General features: G+C 28.5%; 1 protein-coding gene across 3 annotated transcripts; it reads left to right on the top strand.

The window, feature by feature from the left end:
- Positions 1 to 3,973: 3,973 nt before the first annotated feature.
- Positions 3,974 to 16,982, top strand: LOC105846260 (plipastatin synthase subunit B). Of its 3 annotated transcripts, none has more exons than XM_065807433.1 (3): positions 3,974 to 4,033; positions 6,456 to 6,578; positions 14,334 to 16,982. In XM_065807433.1, exon 3 carries the CDS (start codon positions 14,467 to 14,469, stop codon positions 16,945 to 16,947), a length of 2,481 nt encoding a protein of 826 aa, XP_065663505.1. In that variant the 5' UTR covers positions 3,974 to 4,033; positions 6,456 to 6,578; positions 14,334 to 14,466; the 3' UTR covers positions 16,948 to 16,982. The 3 variants fall into 3 exon arrangements, with proteins under 3 accessions (XP_065663505.1, XP_065663504.1, XP_065663503.1); XM_065807432.1 differs by lacking the exon at positions 3,974 to 4,033 and adding an exon at positions 6,122 to 6,181; XM_065807431.1 differs by lacking the exons at positions 3,974 to 4,033; positions 6,456 to 6,578 and adding an exon at positions 13,998 to 14,147.
- The last annotated feature ends 3,318 nt before the right edge of the window (positions 16,983 to 20,300 follow it).

The raw sequence follows: 20,300 nt of genomic DNA on the forward strand, positions 1-20,300 counted from the left end.
GATTTTAAAGAAAAATATTTTGATTGACAGTATAAAATGAATAAAAAGGTCAACAAAAATAAATAAATTTTTTTTAATTTATCTTTTTTTAGGTGCCTCAAGAAGACCTAACAGTCTTGTCGCGGAGCAATTCGGAAGCGCTCTGTGACAATATATATATATATATATATTATATATATATATATATATATATATATATATATATATATATATATATATATATATATATATATATATATATATATATATATATATATATATATATGTATGTATATATATATGTATATATATAATTATTATTATTGTTTTTATTGTTATTATTTATATTATTATTATAGTTATTATTGTTATTATTTATATTATTATCATTACTATTATTGTTATTATTATTATTATTATTTTTATTATTATATCGCGCCATCGGTAAAAAGGAGGCGTGAAATTCCTAGTTAAATGCACTTCCACAGTGCTCTGTGACAAGGCAGTTATGTTATTATGAGGTACCTAAAAAACAATAAATAAAAAGATAGAATCCAATTACGTTACCGATTCAGCAAAGTCTTAGTTGTTTCAGCATAAGGATCAATTCTGAATTATATTATCTTAAATAGAATATTGGAGCCTATTTTAAGAAAAACTTACCAAAGCTGGAGGAAACTTGGTAACTTTACGGTAAAATTAATTTCGTTCCGTCTATTTCAACAGGTGACAAAAGTATAGTAAAGTCTTGAGTCCTTTTCAGAAAATAGTCAAGTTATTATCTTTTTAAACGTTATTTTTTATAACGTCACGTGTCAATCCTTGTGTACCAAATAACACTAGACACACAATAACACAAGATACTAAATAAACTTGTAAAATTTTATATTTATTGTTAATAAAAATGAGAAGCATTTATTTTTATAAACGGAAAAAATTTGGGCACTCCAATTTTCTACTTTGTTTTGTTAATAATCTTTCGCTCGGCTTATAATATAAATTTGGATGCCTCCCTTTTACAGATAATTAAACCAAATCAGAACATTGGTATTTACTTTCTTTCTTTTTCTTTTTTTTTTGCTTATGCGCATTATATATATCTACTGGCGTATATATATAATTAACTCTTAAAAGAACTTTTTTTTAAATTTTGCTGGTTTTAGAGGTCTTAATGTTTTGGGTGTAAAACTAGAAAAGCAATTGTATATTGTTTTTAAATTAGATGAGCTTTTGAGTTTGCTAAAACGTTACTTGTTAATTACACCTTCTTAATTAAGCTAGTAAAATAGTTTATTTTCTTAGCATAAATCCCATGCGAAAGCGGTCCTGGCCAATGGTTTATCTTTAATTATTTTAATAAGCTTAATTTGAAAAAACAAATGTTAGCCACTGCGATCGCTCACCATTACCTGTTAGTACCTGCAAATACCACTTGCAGTGCACACTTGCATTGTTCTTGCACACTTAAAGCATTTGTAATGCTTAATATAACAGTGTATAAATCTATTAGACATTACAAGTTTTGCTTGATCCCATTTTTCACAAAATGTTAAAAACGTTTTAGACCCACGGTAAGTTTTTTGTTTTATTTTTGTTGCAAATGAAATTTTTTTATATTATATAAAAGAGAGTTCGTCATTTAAAAAGATCATCGATAAGTGTGTTCTTCGGGAAGGGGAGAGAGGATGACGGAAAAAAGTACAAAATATGGAAATCTCTAATGCTAATGACATTAACAGAATTAATGAATTTAAGAATATATATTTGACATTGCGCTTTTATTTTGTTATCGGGTTAATCACCGCATCTTTTTTCCCATCATTAGTTTAAATCAACTTAAGAGGATTAGTAAATCAAAATCGCGTTATTGATTTTTCTCACTGTTTGTTTTTAGCATTTGGTGCCAGCAAATCTTATTACAGTATCAGTTTTTTACACCACTTCAATTTTGGTATTTTCGAATCTATTGACGGCATTTGTTTTTCCCATTCATTTCAACCGTTTGGTAACAGAGATATAACTCTATAAAAAAAAATGTTTTTTAGTCGTCTAAAAGAGATTTTTTAAACATTGTCCTTAAAACGTCTAAAAGACGTTTTTGGTTTTTCATAAGGAAAAATGGTTGCGGGTAAATAGCCCTTTGATTGTTTACACATATTTAAACATATTCAAAAACACACTCTCACTCAAATAATTATTGCGAAATAAAACTTCAACTTTTTAAAAATTTTTACATTGATATTTCATTATTAAAAGCAGTTTATTTTTAGTTTGCTTTTATTGTTAAAATTTAAAAGTAGAACAATTAAAATCAAAAAGTAACCATTTCTAAACATTTATTACATATTTCGTATCAAAACAAATCGATATTATTTTCACGCATTCACACATTCTATTTAATCACACCCATTCATTCCATTCAATTTATTTTTAGATCAGTTGAATCAATATATTTCTTATTTACTTATATCCATAATCTTTAAGTGTATTTAAATATTTTTACATGGAATTAACTTTTTATACATTTTGAAACAAAAGTTTCAAATGTATTCTTGAAATTATTTGAAACGCGTGCATACCACAATTTTTATTAAATTCTTTTTGTTTATTTTATATAAACAAAAAACTTGTCAATTTTAAATTCTTTTAAGTTCTATAGCAAATTCTTAAAACATAGTTTAAGTTTCTATATAAATCTGACAAGGATGGTTATAAACAGGGCCGCCAAGAGAAACTTCGGACTCTGGGGAGGTTTTCTTGGTTGGACCAGGTTAAAGGACAGATTCAGACCATCTAGAAAGGGAGGAGGGGCAATTTTCAGGGTTTTTTTTGGTTTAATGGATCCAGACTATCTAGTAAAAGGAGGGAGGTGATGGTGCATTTCTAGGGGCTTATGTTAAATCTAATCATATAACCAATGATTCGTTTAGCGATTGCAGTAAAGTGAAAATATATCAAATCATTTTTTTTTTTCAGTTGACATTGTTCATGCTGCTTAAAAAAAGTTCTGAAGCCGGAATAATAAAAAGTTCCAAAACAAAACTAATAAAGTTCCCTAAATAAATTATTCAACGCCGTACCTGCACATAAAACCAGTGGGCTTACTTTAATTAGTATTATTGATAACGGGGAGTAAAAGTTTTACAACGACAGAAAGGTAAACTTTCTTATCAAACCTCTACTACGACGGTCTCCTTTAAGTCTGCAAACATAAAAAAGATTAATCTTTCAGTTCAAGACAACCTGCCCAAACCCTAACCCTCAGCCGATCTATGCACACTCACTGTGCCCATGGCTATATAAATCAGTCAATGTATGTACACTGCGATGCGCCTATTACCATATATCCCAATTTGCCTATCCCCTAAAAATCCCGGTTTTCGAACGTCAAGGATACTCAACGTCAAAATAGAGGTTTGAAAAGAGAGACAACCCGACAGAAATATACAATTTTTACCGAGGAGTAAAATAACATTAGAGTCATCTTTTACTCGAGTTGTTTCATATTAGTTTAGTAACAACTTCCAGTAAAATTAGTTAAAATGCAAATATTTTTACCAAAACTTTTTCGACTTTATTTTATCCAAATTAACGCCTTTTTTATATTTTTAAACATTGGAAAGGCTCTAAATTTTAACAGTCTAACTATTTTTTAATGAATTCAATAGTATTTTAACATTTTAAGATGTTTTTATACAATTTTAAGCAAAAAGAAAGCCGCCATTTTTTGAAGCAAAACGCAATAAAATATTCATCTTTTTGTGTTTCAACATACAACGTTTAATTTTAGTTTTCAAAGCTTAATTTTAGCTTCAAAAAAAATAATTTTAGCTTGCAGAGTTTACAGCCATAGTCAAATCACTACCAGTTAATTTGTTAATCAAATGAAATGTGAAATTTTCATAGATGTTTTTGCGGTTACGTCATGTAATTCGGGTAATCAAAACAAACCAACAAAAAAGCTAGTATGTTTTTGTAAATAAAAGCTGAAGATAGCTAAAATGTAAGTGCTCAAACACCGTTGCTGTTTTGCTGGTTGTAATAATGATATCAGGTATCAAGACATTCAAATCAAGTCAGAGACTTGATTTCACTGATTTTCAATAGACATCAATTAGTAAATTAAAAAAGTTCATTTAAAAATGTTGTTTTTAAGTGTATACTATTTCAAACACCTTCGAAATATAATATACTTCTAGAAAGGTAGGAAAAGTACAATTAAAAATTTATCATCACCAAGTAATTTAAAAACAGTAATATTAAAATCCCTAACATTGCAGCAAAGACTTATTCTTGTGATTTTGCGTTTACGCGCTTTTAACTGAAGATCTTGCTCTTTGCTTTATGGTGTTTTTATTGTCAGTTCAGCATTTATATCATGGATAAAACTTATTTCTTGAGTTAAAATTACTTAAATAAAATAAAAAGAAGTTTACCAACCATGTTAAGAAAATATTGTCCAAAATGCTTTATTGTTCTTTATTCGAAAATAATCTAGTTTTCATATAACTTCGATTTGTTGGTCAAATTATAAGTATCATTGTTCTGTAAAAAATTTAGTTAAATATTTTTCTTCTAATTTTTATGGCAGAAGAGCTTATGGTGTTATTATTTATTGTTTATTGTTAAAGATTATGGATTTTTGAAATGCTCACAACCTAGTGATTAAGTTTCAAAATAAAAGATCTAGCATATTACCAACTTAGCTACCAGTATAACTCAGCTATAGCTGCCTTATTTGTGTTGTTCTTTTTTAATAATATTTTGTTACAAAACTCTTGAATATAATTTTTATTTTTATTGCATTTAATATCTGCATAACTGAATGTCTAAAAATTAATATTTGAGTGTTTATCATGATAAACACTCAGTAAAAAGCAATGTTAAAAGTCAGTCAAAAAGCAATGTTAAAAATCAGTAAAAAGCAATGTTAAAAGATTTATTTTCATTCTTTGTCAATAACTGCAGTTATTGACAAAGAATGAAAATAAATCTTTTAACATTGCTTTTTACTGATTCCACAACAATCCTAATCGAACCAGTAAACGTCACACTCAATGCAGTAGTTTTCTTCAGTCTCAAGTTAATTCAATCAAATATAAATTCAATCAGGTAACGTTGAATATATAAGTTTTAAAAAACAGAATTGAACTTCGAACTGCTAATCTTTCAATAAAATCTTACTTTATATTTACTACAAAATATGTGGAGTTACAACCAGTAGTTACCATTTGGCTAATTATCATTTGGCTAAATATTTGGGTGTATAATTATGGGGGTGTAATATTTGTGATTTTTATTTAAAACCATTTGGTTATCAACCATCTCCAAAAAATCCGTTTCTTTTGCATGAAATTTTTATTTCTTTGTTACAAATAATGATGATTTGTATTCCATACAAGCTTTTAGGCAATAACGATATTGAAAACTCCGGAGAAGCGCCAATATATGAGTATGTTTTGTTGAAAAATAAGCCACAAAATAAGCTTTTAGCTTTAATAAGTGACGTAACTCTGCATTGGACGTCTTTTTCACGGTTTCTTAAAAGAGATTTAACATTTTGGTCTACGGAATAGAAGCCTCTTTTGTCTTCATATGTCAAATAATTTTTCTGAGATTTACCATTCTCATGTTCATATATTTTACCATAACTGGTTGAGCTTCTTTAGATTATGCCTTTTAGTTACAAATATTGTCAGCACAAATTGGGGCGGTATGCTTCGATATGATTGCAACAATTAATTTGTTCTGCGGTACACGTACAAAACGCTGTGCAAATGAGGCCATCAATATTAAAATTAATAAATTTATTATTCTATATAATAAATTTATTAATTTTAAAATAGACGGCCTAAATATATTATTCTATATTAAATTTCTATATTAAAATCTATTTTAAAATTAATAAAATCCATGGTTGATAAAACTCTTACTCTATATATTGAGAGGAAGAGCTCAAAGAACATATCATTTTCTAATAGTTCACTTTTTTGCAATAAAACTTGTCAACAAAACCACTTCAATTGTAAGAATACGTTTGTTAAAGTTTGTATTGACCATTATATTCAGTTCAAATGCTTTTTATGATAAAAGCTAATATTTGCCCAATTTTTGTAAAAGACCATTGTTTGAAATCACCTATAAAATCACTTGCTTTCAACTGGTTAAAATCTGTTTTAAACGATTTCAAAAGATTTATGTGGTCAGTATTTAGTTTTTTGTCAACATTTTTAGTACTTGATACAATTTAAGTTTTCTGCTCACATGTCATTTAATCTTTAGCAGAAAAAGAGCTTTGATTTCTGTAAAATGTTTAGCCACATAGCTTTTCCAACAGTGTGGCCACACTGTTAGAAAAAAAAAAAAGATTTTCTAGAGTTTTAACTTTTGCTGCATTGTCATTTAGCTTAACTTCCATATCAAATTATTTATTCCTTTCAAGAAATTTTTAACTAGTTTTAATTTTCTGTGTTTAGTTTGTGGTTTGTCCCTCTCCGGCTAATTGCCATATAGAGGCCGCATACCAAGGCCCGCGAAGACAAGTTCAGCTCACTAAAGAGCATCATAACCCACTTCGACAGACTAAGAGAAAGGTTAGGGTAAGAGTTAGAAATTTTTTTCTCTGTGTGTTTTATAGAAATTTTAAAACAATGCAACAGCCTCGAAGTTAAGCTCGTTACATAAGGACGCAAAAGATTTTCCTTCGGACGCAAAAGGAACATTTCTCTTCGGACGCAAAAAGATCTGTCACGGAGAAAACTGTCCGCGGAGTAAGTTGTCCGACCGGACATTTTACTCCGGAGTAGAACGTCCTAGTTTGTCCTATCCGTCCGTCTAGAACAATTTACTCTGGAGCAAACTGTCCTACGTTAGAGTAAACTGTCCTACTTTTTTGCGGATTATTTACTTCGGACCACTCGAGCGATGTGTTTTAGCGTTTGTTTAAACGATGGTTAGAGAACTCGCGCATTATTCTGCGGCATTAAGAAAACTAAAACACTTTATATACTAAGCATAATATTATTATAATTATTATAGTAATATTATGCGTCATGTAACTTATACAAATAAACCTGAAGCTTGATTTTTTTAAACTCTTAAACCGGTAAAAAAATGACACAAGGTCATTTTTTTACCGGTTTAAGAGTTTAAAAAAAAATAAAAAAATGTTAACACTGACATGTTTAAATCTTTATATTTCGTTTAAGGTTTAAGTTAAAAGCAGTAAAAAATAAAAATTATGTTTTTTATGTTATCTTGTTTGAAATTTATTCTAGATTCAGAATCAGAGCCGTAACCACAAGTTTGATATAAGGGGGCCCTAGGGTTCTTTAAAAGGAGGAAGGGGATAAAAAATTTGTTAAAATTATTTTATGTATATGTTTTTCCTTTATAATTATAATTTAAATTTTTTTTGGAGGGGCCAAAGCTCCCCCGGTGGTTACGGCTCTGAGAATATATATACATTTATATTATTAGAATGTATATATTCAATATTATAAGAATAATTGATTTTTTTTAAAGTGAAGTTTTTTCAGCTCCAATAGCAACGCCCATAGCAAAGGCAATTTCCTGACTTTTAGTAAACTAAATTTTTTATTTAGTACCTTATTTTTTTTGCAACCTTTATTTCAATTTATTTAGTACCTAAGTAACTTTTGGCACATATATTACTAATATATATTTTTTAAATGTGTTTTAAACAGAATTCTTTTTTTTGACCTTGTACAAAACATAAAATTAAAAATGAAAACTTAAAATTTTCATGGTGTACTCTTCTACAATTACTTAAGGGACTGTAGTAGAATCACAGTAAACTCATGATTATATTTTAAGTTTTGAACAATTATCTTAAATAAAAAATAGATTTTTTTTTTTGCTTTAACTGCTTAAATCTGCCATTATGATAGAAAAATTTATATGGAAAATTTCCAGTGAAAACGTTTTAAAACCTTGTAGTGCTTGTTCTTCTAAGGTGATAAGTAAGATGTTTACTATGACAAAAACAAATAATTTACTTTCTCTGCTCTTTGCTAGAAATAATCTAAACCATTCTAAACCTGGAAAACATATATTCTCTTTTCATTGGGAGTACAACTAATGGGATAGACCCCTTTAGCTAAGTAAATATTAACATCGAGAAAGTCTTGTTCTTCTTTTTCATCATTTACTTAATCCATTTTATTTAAGAAACTAAAGTAAGTTTTTTTTAAAATTGCATCTACCAAACAGGTTGACTTTGTCAACCAAATTATATATTTTGACAAAATTGTATTTTTACAAATTTTATCATTGCTATTTGTAATGATACAAATAGCAATGATAAAAATAAAACAACCAACTGAAACAATTACAAGAATGATAAGATAATTTTATAATTTTAAAAAAATCAGTATTTATTTTTAAACAACAATAATAAGCTAAAGCAGTTGGAAACTGCTTTAGTTTGTCACTATTCTATTAAATAAACCGTTCCATTAATGAAACACAACTGTATAAACAATGATGATATGTTTGTTTGATTAGATAAGCTATACTTTGTGGGGTTTAAGAAATAGTACAACATACATATTATAGTAGAGTAAATAAATGTAAATAAATAATGGTACAAAACAGTAATAAGATATTATCTAACTACAGTTAAATCATATTTTGCAATGTTACCTGAAAATAAAACTAATCCTACCTTTATTGAGTTGATCTCAATTTTTCCTTAACTGTTGGTGAACGATTAATAAAGTAAACTTAAATTCATAAAAGTTTACTAAATTAAAACCATATTTCAACAGTAGGCAAACTAAAATAAAATAATGGCAAAGTTAAAATCAATGAAATAATGGAATAAAAAAGAATCATTTTTTTAAATATAACTAATAATAAAAATAAATCAAAAACTACAAGTCTTTCAAACCTTATAACAAAAAACTTCTTCAAACTCCAATCATAAATTAAAAAAATAACAATAATAAAATCAAATAAACAAATAAAGCTCCAGCATAAATAAAATTATAGACAAAATAAGGACAGTTAAAAGACAAAATAAATATAAAGAAGAAGAAGAGCAATAACGCTTTAAACTAACGTTACTCTTTAAGCTAGAACTACTTTTTAAGCTAATGCTACATTTTAAGTTAATACTACTCTTAATCTTTCTTGCTATAATGAAATGTCTTCATAATTACTTTTATTTATGCTATTATTTATACTTTTTATATCCAGAAGTTAATTGCAAGAATCACACAAAAAATCATCAAAGCTGCTTTCCAAAATGTTGATCAAACAGTTCAAGTGATATAACTCATTGCATTTCATGGGAAGAACCTGTTCTTAAAGGCTTTTTAATAAATGATCCCGCATTATACTTTGCTTAAACAAACAATGTTCTGGTTGTATCTGCTTAGTTAAAGCTGTAGCAAAAGCAACAGCAAATAAGCCACAATCATTCTCTCCTTTCTGCTGTTGAACATCCATTATTTTAATGGCATTGTTTTTTTCAGGACATGTTAAAAGAGTAGCCACCTGTTTTTTTCCTTGATAACTCAATGAGTGCAACAAAATGTCATAAACATGAACTTCATTTAATTTTCGTGTTCCTATGTTGCTAATTGCGAACCAGTGTCCATATCCATCATGAAGTATCTGGATAAAAGGACTTCTCATAGTAACAAATGACATATTTAATCCTAAGATTGGATCTTGAAAACCAGAAATTAATGATTGTACCTTTAAAATATTTTGTGAGGCAAAAATTATGTTATCTGTTAGCCACTTGTTCTCACTCCGAAGAATATTTTTTTCCACTAACATCAAACTCAAATAAACTATTTTTTATCCACAATACTTTGTTCTCTTCTTCTTTGGATGCAATTTTGAAGGATTCTACTTCAATTGAATTTATCTCAATGTTGTGATCATCATTGGATTCATTTGTTTCATAACATTTTTGCTTTGCTGGTTTACAATAATCATGCTCATCATAGTAGCATTTTGAGGGTTGCATTGACATTGTAATTGGAATAGATTTGATACTAGGTGTTAAAAATGCATGAGATGTTTTATTCTGGTTGTTGTTGTTGCTTGTAGAAGAGCTTATGGCTGAAACTGAATAAGTATTTGATGGAACATTAACAGAAGTTGTATGTCTACTATCAATCGTACTACTTACCTTACTACAAGTAAGTAGATATTCTTGAAGAGAATCAGCCTCTGGTGTTAAGGTTTTGCTTCCACTTCTATATGGTTTGATGTGGGAACCATTAACTTTCTTCTCCTTCAAGGTGGCTATCTCTTGTAAGAGATATGATCCTTTTCCTAAATTTTTCACGATACAGAAAGGTCCAAGCCATCTGAAATCTAATTTGCTTTCTTTCCTTTTTTTCTGCGTAAAATCCTTGATAAGGTCTTTGGACCTGATGGCATAAACAAATGGATTTGCATGCTTCTTGTTATAATTTTCTTTCTGCTTTTCTTGAGCTGTTTCAATGTTTTGTTTAGCATTTTGCAGCAGATTTGATCTAAAGTATAAACAATTATTGTGAAACTTCAAAATATATTTATAATGAAAGAAAAAAGAACATTTTGCATATCAAAACTCTATTAAACATGCCGGAAATAAATAAAAAAAGAAAGAAAAAACCTTAAAAAAAATCAAACTGTTACAGTAATGTTCTACAATCATATTTTAACAAACCAGTAATTGCTTTATACCTTTCCTCAATTATTTTATTCATAAAATGTTGGTTGCTTTCAGGTCTTGTGTTAAAATCAATTAACAATGATTGAGGAGATTCTCCTGCAACTTCTAATTCTATAGGAAGTATGGGCTTCCTTCCGAACATTAACTCAAAGGGAGCGTATTTTGCAGACTCTTGCCTTGATGTATTGTATGCAAAAATACAAGCATCCAAATGAGTATCCCATATTATGTGGCGATCATTGCAAAATTTTACAAGCATTAACTGGATGGTTTGATTGAACCGCTCATCTAAACCATTAGCCTAAAACACAAGATGATTAAATCCAAGATTTTAAAACTAGACAGCTCTTATACACAAACTGAATTCAAATTTTTAAACCTGTGGATGATAGGCTGTGGTAAAATGATGTTTCATAATTAACAAAGACATTAGTTCCTTGTTTATTTGGTTGTAAAACTCTGTGTCTCGGTCTGAGGTAACAACTTTTGGTATACCCATTTGCATGAACAACTAAAATATTTAAAAAATTCTTATATCTTCAAAAAAATTATTTAAATGCAATCAGATAATATTTAAATTTACCTTTTACAATTCTATTGCAACGCCGCTTGCTAATTTTGATTTTAGGGGTAATGCTGCTACCCACTTTTTGCAATAATCAGAGATAGTAAGAATATATTTATTTCCATCAGATGTTTCAGGAAGTGCTCCTACTAAATCAATTCCAATATGAAACCATGGTGACTGTACTTTAATAGGATGAAGCTCTGGACTAGTTTTTTCGAATTTTCCCATATTTGTGTGCTGACACTGTTCACAGCTTTTAACCTATGTTATGTGTAACTTGCAAATTACAAATTCTAGCATATGGTATATATTAATATTCTGATGTCACAGGACTTAAATTTAGAACTATTTAAGAACATACTTTAAAAAAATTTCACATAATACAATATATAATATATGTATATACTATACATTATCACATTATAAAAAAATAGATACACATTGGTTACAGATATGATAGCAATACTAAAATATGCATCAGGTAGTAATTATACTTATATTCTATAAAAGTGTTATTATTTGTAAAATAGATTAACATTTTGAACAACTTAAAGTTTTGAGAACTTGTTTCAAATTTTCTGTCATTCAATTATTAAAATTTTCTTTATATTTTAAAACATAACATGGTATTATATTATATATATTTATATACATATATATATATATATATATATATATATATATATATATATATATATATAATATATATATATATATATATATATAAATGCCATATTAATATTGATAACAATGATGCAATATACATACAGCATAATCTACATCTTTGAAAATTCCTGGCCAGTAAAAACATTCTGACACCTTGTAAAAAGTTTGTGTTCTACCAAGGTGACCAGCAGTAGGTTCGCTATGACAAAAATTAACAATTTGTTTTCTTTGCTAAAAATCACTTCCAACCATATGTCATTCTTTGTCTTGTGATGCAGTTTATCATCCTCCATCCTAAACCTGTAAAGTATAAATAATTAATTATGCTTATTGGAACTGCTTCCAATAATACATAAATAAACTTTTTGTGCTATAACTTTTTTGAATATTCTTGTAAGTATTAGTTAATGGGAGCAAAGTATTTACTTTGTGTAAAAAGAATCTACTATGTTTAGTTTGAAAGTACTGTGTGTATGCTAGGTATATACTTGTGTGAAACCTAGTATACCTAGGTATACCTAAAACAAATATTCAGTGGACATACTTTGTTGATTGCTAGTATACTAGGGACATACATACTCTAATACATAACAAAACATGTAATGTAAAATGGTAGCAATAATGCCATCATATATTACAAAATGTTATATGTACACTGCAAAATAAATCACTAACATATATTATATTATATACTTTAGTGATCTGTAACACTGACACTGTATATAATATAATAACAAATATAGTCGATATGTCAAATAGAATATATGATAATTATATATTCTATTTGACAAATAGAATATAAAATTATCATATATTCTATTTGTCATATCGACTATATTTGTAATCTACTTTACAGTGTCACAAATGCTACAAATAATTTGTCATAATGACTATATTTGTAACTTTCTTAACAGTGTATAAAAGTATATATCATATTGTAACTATGTTACTAGTAACATAGATACAAAATGATATAATCTATGTATAATGTTTATAATCTATACCTGCTTGCTCTTCGTCGAATAGCCCGCTTTTCATTTGGTGTGCAGTCATAGCGATAAACAGATTTAGATATATAGTTACTAACATCAGCAAGCATTCTTTCTTCAGCATTGTAATGTTGATCCATTTTTAAAATTAATTTTTAAAATGATGGAACAAACTCAGCCGCAATTCATAAAATTACACTATTCTCTAGGTCGGACAACTTACTCCAAACAAGGACATTCTACTCCGGAGTAAAATGTCCGCTTGGACAGTTTACTTCAGCGGACAGTTTTCTCCGTGACAGATCGTTTCTCTTCGGACGCAAAAGGATTATTTCCTTTTTTATAATAAAGTTCATCAGTTTTTGACAAAAACAATGTTGTTTCTCCATTAATTAAAATTACTGCATATATGTATGCATAACTATAATAAAAAGTTATTTTTAATAAGCAATAATTATTTGTTAATGATAAAAATAAAGTTTTTACTAAAAACCGCAGCTACCGAATAAATCATGTTTGATTACCCTGATTAGCCAAGATTAATTTTGTAGCCGCCAATAGGTTTATTGTTTTTATAGAATTATGCAATAAAGAGGGTTTGGACTGTAAGCTAAAAATTTACATAAAATAAATTTAATTCCATCAGCTTGAATGAATTATATCGAGTCAATAGATACACAACAATATTACAGAAATGTTATGCTGTTACTGCTGATTTAAATTTACAATTAAAATTTAAAAATAAAAAAATTTATACAATTTTAGAGAAATATAAATCTGCGCCATTAAATTTTAATTTTAGTGGCGCTTTAATTTTAGTTAACTTTCATTTTCTTTTATTAAAACATAACTAGAATTTATTCGAACTATTTTCAGTATTAAACCTTTAAGTTTGCATGAATTTGCGCTATCTAATTCTCAACTTGCAAATTAATTAATCTGAACGAACTAATTCATACACAAAGGAAGCCTTTGTTTTAAAAATCATTGTCGCTTTGAATATTTAAAGCCAATGAGCATTTTAATAAAACAATATAAAACAGATTTAAAAACTTGTTTGAAAACCGGTTTTTCAACCTCAATTTCAAGTGATTTAAACATTCTTTTTCCTTTTATATCTACGCGCCAGCATTGTATTACGATGCTAAACCTTGTCAAACTATAAAAGCGTTGTAAAGAGTTGTCACCTCTTAAAGTACATTAAATGTATTATTAAGAAAACCGAGTGCTTTGAAAAAACGATTAAAAGGTTAAATCAAAATATTTTTTTTTAATTTAAAAATAAACATAAAAAGTTGAATTAACTAAGTAGTTTGTTGCGGCAGAATATAACTTATAATATTGCAACAGTTTTTTTGTTTATTTGTTTGAGGTCATTTTTAATGCACAGTTTAAAATACTTAATGAAATGACATTATACATTATTCTTTTATAGAGAAGGATTAACACTCTATTGACTTTAATGAAGTAAAAATAATACTTTATGGTTTTTTACACTCTGCAGCAATAAAACCAAGGCCTGAGATATATTCAAAACATACACAGCAATCAAACAATATTTTAAAAAAATGCATCAAGAACAAACAAAAAATGTTATGAACATCTATCAAATGTTTCAGAACTCTTTATATATCAATCAACATACGAATGGGATAACCGAGTTAACAGAAAATAGCAGTACGACCTGCACATATGAAGAGCTACGTAAGAAAACTGAAAATCTTTCTGCAAGTCTGTCTGGAATTGGTTTACATAAAGGAGACCGAGTCGGTTTATTCATTGAAAATGGTATTGAACGTATTTATAAAGTGTTGGCATTAGTTAAGTGTGGAGTTGTATTTGTACCATTAGATCCAGCATACAAAAAGCAAATGATTGAGCAAATTATCAGGGAAACTCATTTAACACATGTTATTCTCGGAGAAAGTCAAAAAACAAAAGATTTATGGGACCAGTATAATATTAATATAAACGTTTTAACCATTAACTCGTTTTATGACACGATACCAAATTCAATGAACGGCTTGCTAAGTGATGACATCAGCGAAGAAGATCCAATTTGTATTTTATATACATCAGGAAACAGTGGGGTCCCAAAAGGTGTGGTTTTGTCACATAGAAACGTTTTGGCAATGGTTGCCTGGTATACAAATACATACAAACTCTGTTGTACAAAAGATGTCATGTGTTTGCACTCGCATTGCACGTGGATTACTTATTGGATGGAAATGTTTATTGCGGTGCTAAATTGCATTCCTTGTGTTGCAATATCAGAAGAAACTGTTAAAAATTTTCCATTGTTTTCTCGGCTTCTTAAAGAACATAGTGTTAGTTTGTTTATTGGTTCACCGACACTTTTTTTTGAATTATTAAGATGGACGGAAATTAACAGTAGTTTAAAATTGATCAACATCGGTGGAGAATGTATACCTTCCACCATACTATCGACTTTTTCAAAGCATTTCCCAAATGCATCGTTATATAATGAATATGGACTTACCGAGTCTACTGGCATTGCTATTGCCACGGTTAATTGTCTATCAAATTACGAAAGTAATTTAATAATTGGAAACCCTATTGAATGTGTAAGAGCATATATTGTTAACGACGACGGGATACAAGTAGAAAACGGATGTGAAGGAGAGTTGTGGCTGTCTGGAGCAACTATTGCAACGGGATACCTTAATGAAGAATGTAATAACCATTTTTTTATAAAAAATTCTTTTGATGATGATGCAATGTTTTCGAAAATATTTAAAACCGGAGACTACGTTAAAATGACAAAAAATGGCATTGAATTTATTGGAAGAAAAGACAACATGACGAAAATAAGAGGGAAAAAGGTTAATACTTATGAAATTGAAAAAATTGTTAAAGAGATATTTCCAAATATTGAGTTGTATGTAATTAGAAAACTTAATATCAAACGAGGACAATGGATGTTATGCGGTTTTTACAAAACTACTGAAAATATACCACCAACTGTTTTAAGAAGTGCAACAATTGAGGTCTTCACTTTCCAGATGATTTCAAAGTTTATTAAAGTAGAACACTTTCCTACTACCGCTACCGGAAAAATTAGTCGAAAAGAACTTTCCAAGTATTTTATTGAAGATTATGAAGAATACTACTATCTTAACTATTTGTTAGAGAGTAATCATAAGATTGACAAACTAAAGTATGGAGCTTGTAAAACCCTTGATTTGTGTGACAACGAGTTTGATCCTAACAAAAACTTTTATCAACATGGGGGGGACTCTATCACTGTATTCTATTTTCTTGAAGAGGTAAAAAATCTAGGAGTAGATATAACATACAACGATTTGACTACAAATTTTATTGATTTATGCAAAGAACACAATTGCAATCGTATTTACAGGAATACTGCTTTGACCGACAACAATCATATCCAAAGCGTGTTATTTAGTAACTTAAAAGAATCTGAAGTTGACTTCATTGCTCAGAGAATGATGGATGCTTTTATCACCAAAGAATCAATGTTTATGTTTCATGCGTCAAAAGGTTTTAATTTTAGAATGTTTTTTACTGTAATTGTCAGAGAATGCTGGGAACGTTATCCAAATTTATGCATGGCAGTCAAGATTCAAGATAAAATTGTTGGAGCTTTTGTAACTTGTCCAATAGTTGCAGAGGATCTCCAATGTATGGGCTATCTACCAATTGAACAACAAGAACTAATTCATTTTTGTGAGAACAATTTATTAGAAAAGTTGCACAACAATGGGCATAATATTGCTGACGCATTAACTATGTATGTCGACAGTGAAGTTTCCAGTGAATTAAGCATGAATGTTTTTAATGTCCTTTGTCTTAACCAGTTCGAGTTAGTAAAAAAGAATGGTTTTACTGCACTTCATTCATTTAATATGTCGCCTGCAACAAAAGGAGTGGCCAGAACTATTTTTAAATCGTCTGTTGAAAATATTGTATACCCACATCAGTTTAAATTAAACGAAGATTTTCCGTACAAGGACTTTGACCCTGGCTATTGCATTGAAATAGCAGTAGATTATTTAAATAATATGTAATGTGACAAGCAATAAATAAAGATATTAGAGACTTAGATTTTTTGTTTGTAAGAATTAATACTATACTAACGGGTGATGTATAAGTTATCGGAAAAAATAAAAACGTTAATAACTTATTTATAAATGAAAAAAAACTACTATTATATCTTTTTTTAAACAAAGTATTTATCCTTTATTAAAAATAAGTTATTTTTTAAATGAAAAAACACCACCATCTGCAATTAATCTCAATTTTGAGATCAATTGCATCAAGTTTATGTTTTGTAGGCAGGGCCGTTCCAAAGAGATTTTATTGGGGGGTGATTTATCTGTTTTTTGTCGACCAAAGCCGAAAATTTTTTTTTGCCCACTATCTTATCTCTAAAAAAAAAAAAGGCCTTGTTGCCCGACATTTGCCGACTGCCAACTATAGATTCAATTTTGCCGACTTTATTGTTCAATTTGCCGACTAATAAAACTTGTAGGGGGGCTAGTCACCCCCTACGAATTTTATTCGTCAGGGGTATATAACTTCCGCATCACCCGTTATATACAAACTAAAATAAATGAAAAAGTCAGAATTATAGAGCTCAGTATGTGAGGTCAAAATAAAAATTAAAATATTTATCATGTATGATTGATAAAATAATAAATTTATTTATTAGAGAAAACTTCAAACAACCCCCTCCTCCTCCTCCCCTCCCTACCAACAAAAAAACACAACAACAACAACAAAAATTAGAAAAACAAGAAAAAAAAGTAACTATTAACTTAAACCTTTCTTTATGTAAGCTTATATCACGCCAACTTTACATAACTTATAACATATCATTTATAAGTAATCTCTGGCTGAATTTGAGTTAAATTCTTTTAACGTTAGAAAGTTTTAAGTTCATTTGTAAGTATTTTGTTCCGTACCTTGGGTACTTGTTCCTCTAATTGAGATTGAAAATTCAGCTGCCGCAAAATGACTTTTATGCTGTATATAGATGTTATTCGGATATCTAGTTAAGTATTTGCTCTGATTTATTATAAAAAGCGGATTAAAAATTCTAGGAATACTCTTTTCATTAGTTTTGAACATAAAAATTAGAAGATGATAAATGATTATTTAGTAAATATTTAGTATATTTAACTTAGAAAATAGTGAAGTAAATTTTTTAATATGTAGAACGGTAAACATTGGACATAAATTTGATTGCGTTTTTTTCCATATCAAAGAGTTTTTAAAATATTTTTTATTAGTTCTGCACCAAGCAATGTTTGCAAAATTAAGATGACAATAAATAAATAAGAAATATAAAAGTTTTAAGCAAAGTGGATTTACGAAAGTTCTAAGCAAAGTGGATTTACAAAAGGTGTAGCTCTAAAATATTTAAATCCCTTTTTTTTGCGTAATTATTCTAAGTCTTTTTTTAGTGGTATCATTTATAATTTTGAGATATTCACAAAAAAATATTCATATCATTTTTATTCTGAGATATTCATAAAGAAGTGGTATCATTTATTTTGATAATCTCCTGGAAAAAACAATTCTATTAACTTTTTTTGTGTGTCATTGCTCGAAAAGTGATTCTCGATTTCTTTGTACTCATTTTTTTGCATAATATCGTAGTATTTTAAACACCCTGAGAAAGATTCCATTGTTCTAAACCAATAACCTCTGCATTATAAGACCAATTAGAAGGATCACCACTAAGAAAAATAAGAGAAACAGATTGGACATTTAATATCGATTTAAAGACCTTTCTCTATACTAGAATCCAAGAAACAACAATATAAGCTATTTGTAGTTTCTGTTCTAGAGTTTACGCTTGATCAAAAAAATAGGATTTTAGGTCTGTCAAACTTTTCTTTTTTTATCGCAAACTCGTATTGCTTAATTTACTTTCCCGCTTGCAAAATTTAATTTCATGATTAAATTTTGTTAATTTCATGATTAATTGTTTTGTTATTTAAAGTAATAATGTAGGGCAAGTGACCAATTAATGGCCACAATTTTTTTATAAAATGTCGTGTAGGATGTCTTAAACTAATGGTTAATTTTTTTTATACTGCTTTATTAATGACCAACGCCTACACCTTATACAAACCTTTTTTTATTTTTAAAACATTTTTAATTCAGATAAAAATGTATTTAAACTGAGATTTTAAATTTGTACCAATTATTGGCCGGGTAGACCAAATAATAGCCAGGAAATTAAAAAACATTACCTATTATGAGTCACTTACATTACCTAAAATCAATATATCTAAGAATGCTTATATACCGAAAAGTATTATTCAGACAGACGATTAAAGCCTAATAATGAACTAGGATCTACTTTAAAGAACTACAAACCAAGATAATTTTTTTATAAGTAAAATATTCTATACTTCGCTTAAAAATATTATTTTGGTTGATATTAAACAAAAAAACTTAAACAGTTTTTATTTGTTATTCAAATAAAAAGATAGTCTATCAAAAAGGAAATACAAAATAAGTTAAGAAACTTTTTAATTACTTTTATAGAAAATCAAGCATAAAACAAATTTTAAATAAAAAAATAGCTTTAACACATAGCTGTTATAAGATTTCAACTAGCATTTAATAATGCAATTTTCAATATATGTACAATAAGCTTTACAATAATATGTTAGAAGTTTTGATAATATTAAAATAAGAAGAAGTTTTCACAATATATTGATAATGAATTTGATAATAATCTGTTGATAATAATCTATTTACATTTGCTCATTATCGATGGAGATAATTGCATTATCTGGTACTTTAATACAGATAATTTGATTATCTGAAGAGATATTGAATTCCAATATCTTAGGAGTTGAACTGGAATAGACAGAATTAGGCAAGTAAGCTATGCTTGGAACAGCAGACGGATTGTATGGAAAAATGCCACATGATCGAAACCCTGAAATAATATTAGCAGCTGTGAGAGCTTGATCCCAGGCTTTCTTAAAAAGGCCACAAAAAGTTGACTTGTCAATAGTAACTCCAGGATATTCATTCATTAATTCATGACATGTTTGATTATAATAGGTTTTAAGAGGACCAAATACTGTGCGATCTAGAGGCTGGAGCCAATGCGAACAATGCGCTGGCATTTCGACAATATAAATGTTATTTTCGATTGCAACAGACAATAACTCAACAAATTTGTGGCCTATCTCTACCTATATTAGGCAAGAAAGTATTAGTAAACCAAAGAAATGCAATTCCTTGCTTTGTCCAACCTGTCTCACTAAAACTCCAATTTGAGCCTGATGGTGCATTTGCAGTATTAAAAGAATGAAGAGATCTAGCCGTTTTACCTTTTTGCTATCAAATGTGGAGGTACTAAACCACCTGCAGCATTTTCAGCAGCAATAATGGT

Source organism: Hydra vulgaris, chromosome 10, assembly GCF_038396675.1.
Source record: "Hydra vulgaris chromosome 10, alternate assembly HydraT2T_AEP".
Lineage (NCBI taxonomy): Eukaryota > Metazoa > Cnidaria > Hydrozoa > Anthoathecata > Hydridae > Hydra > Hydra vulgaris.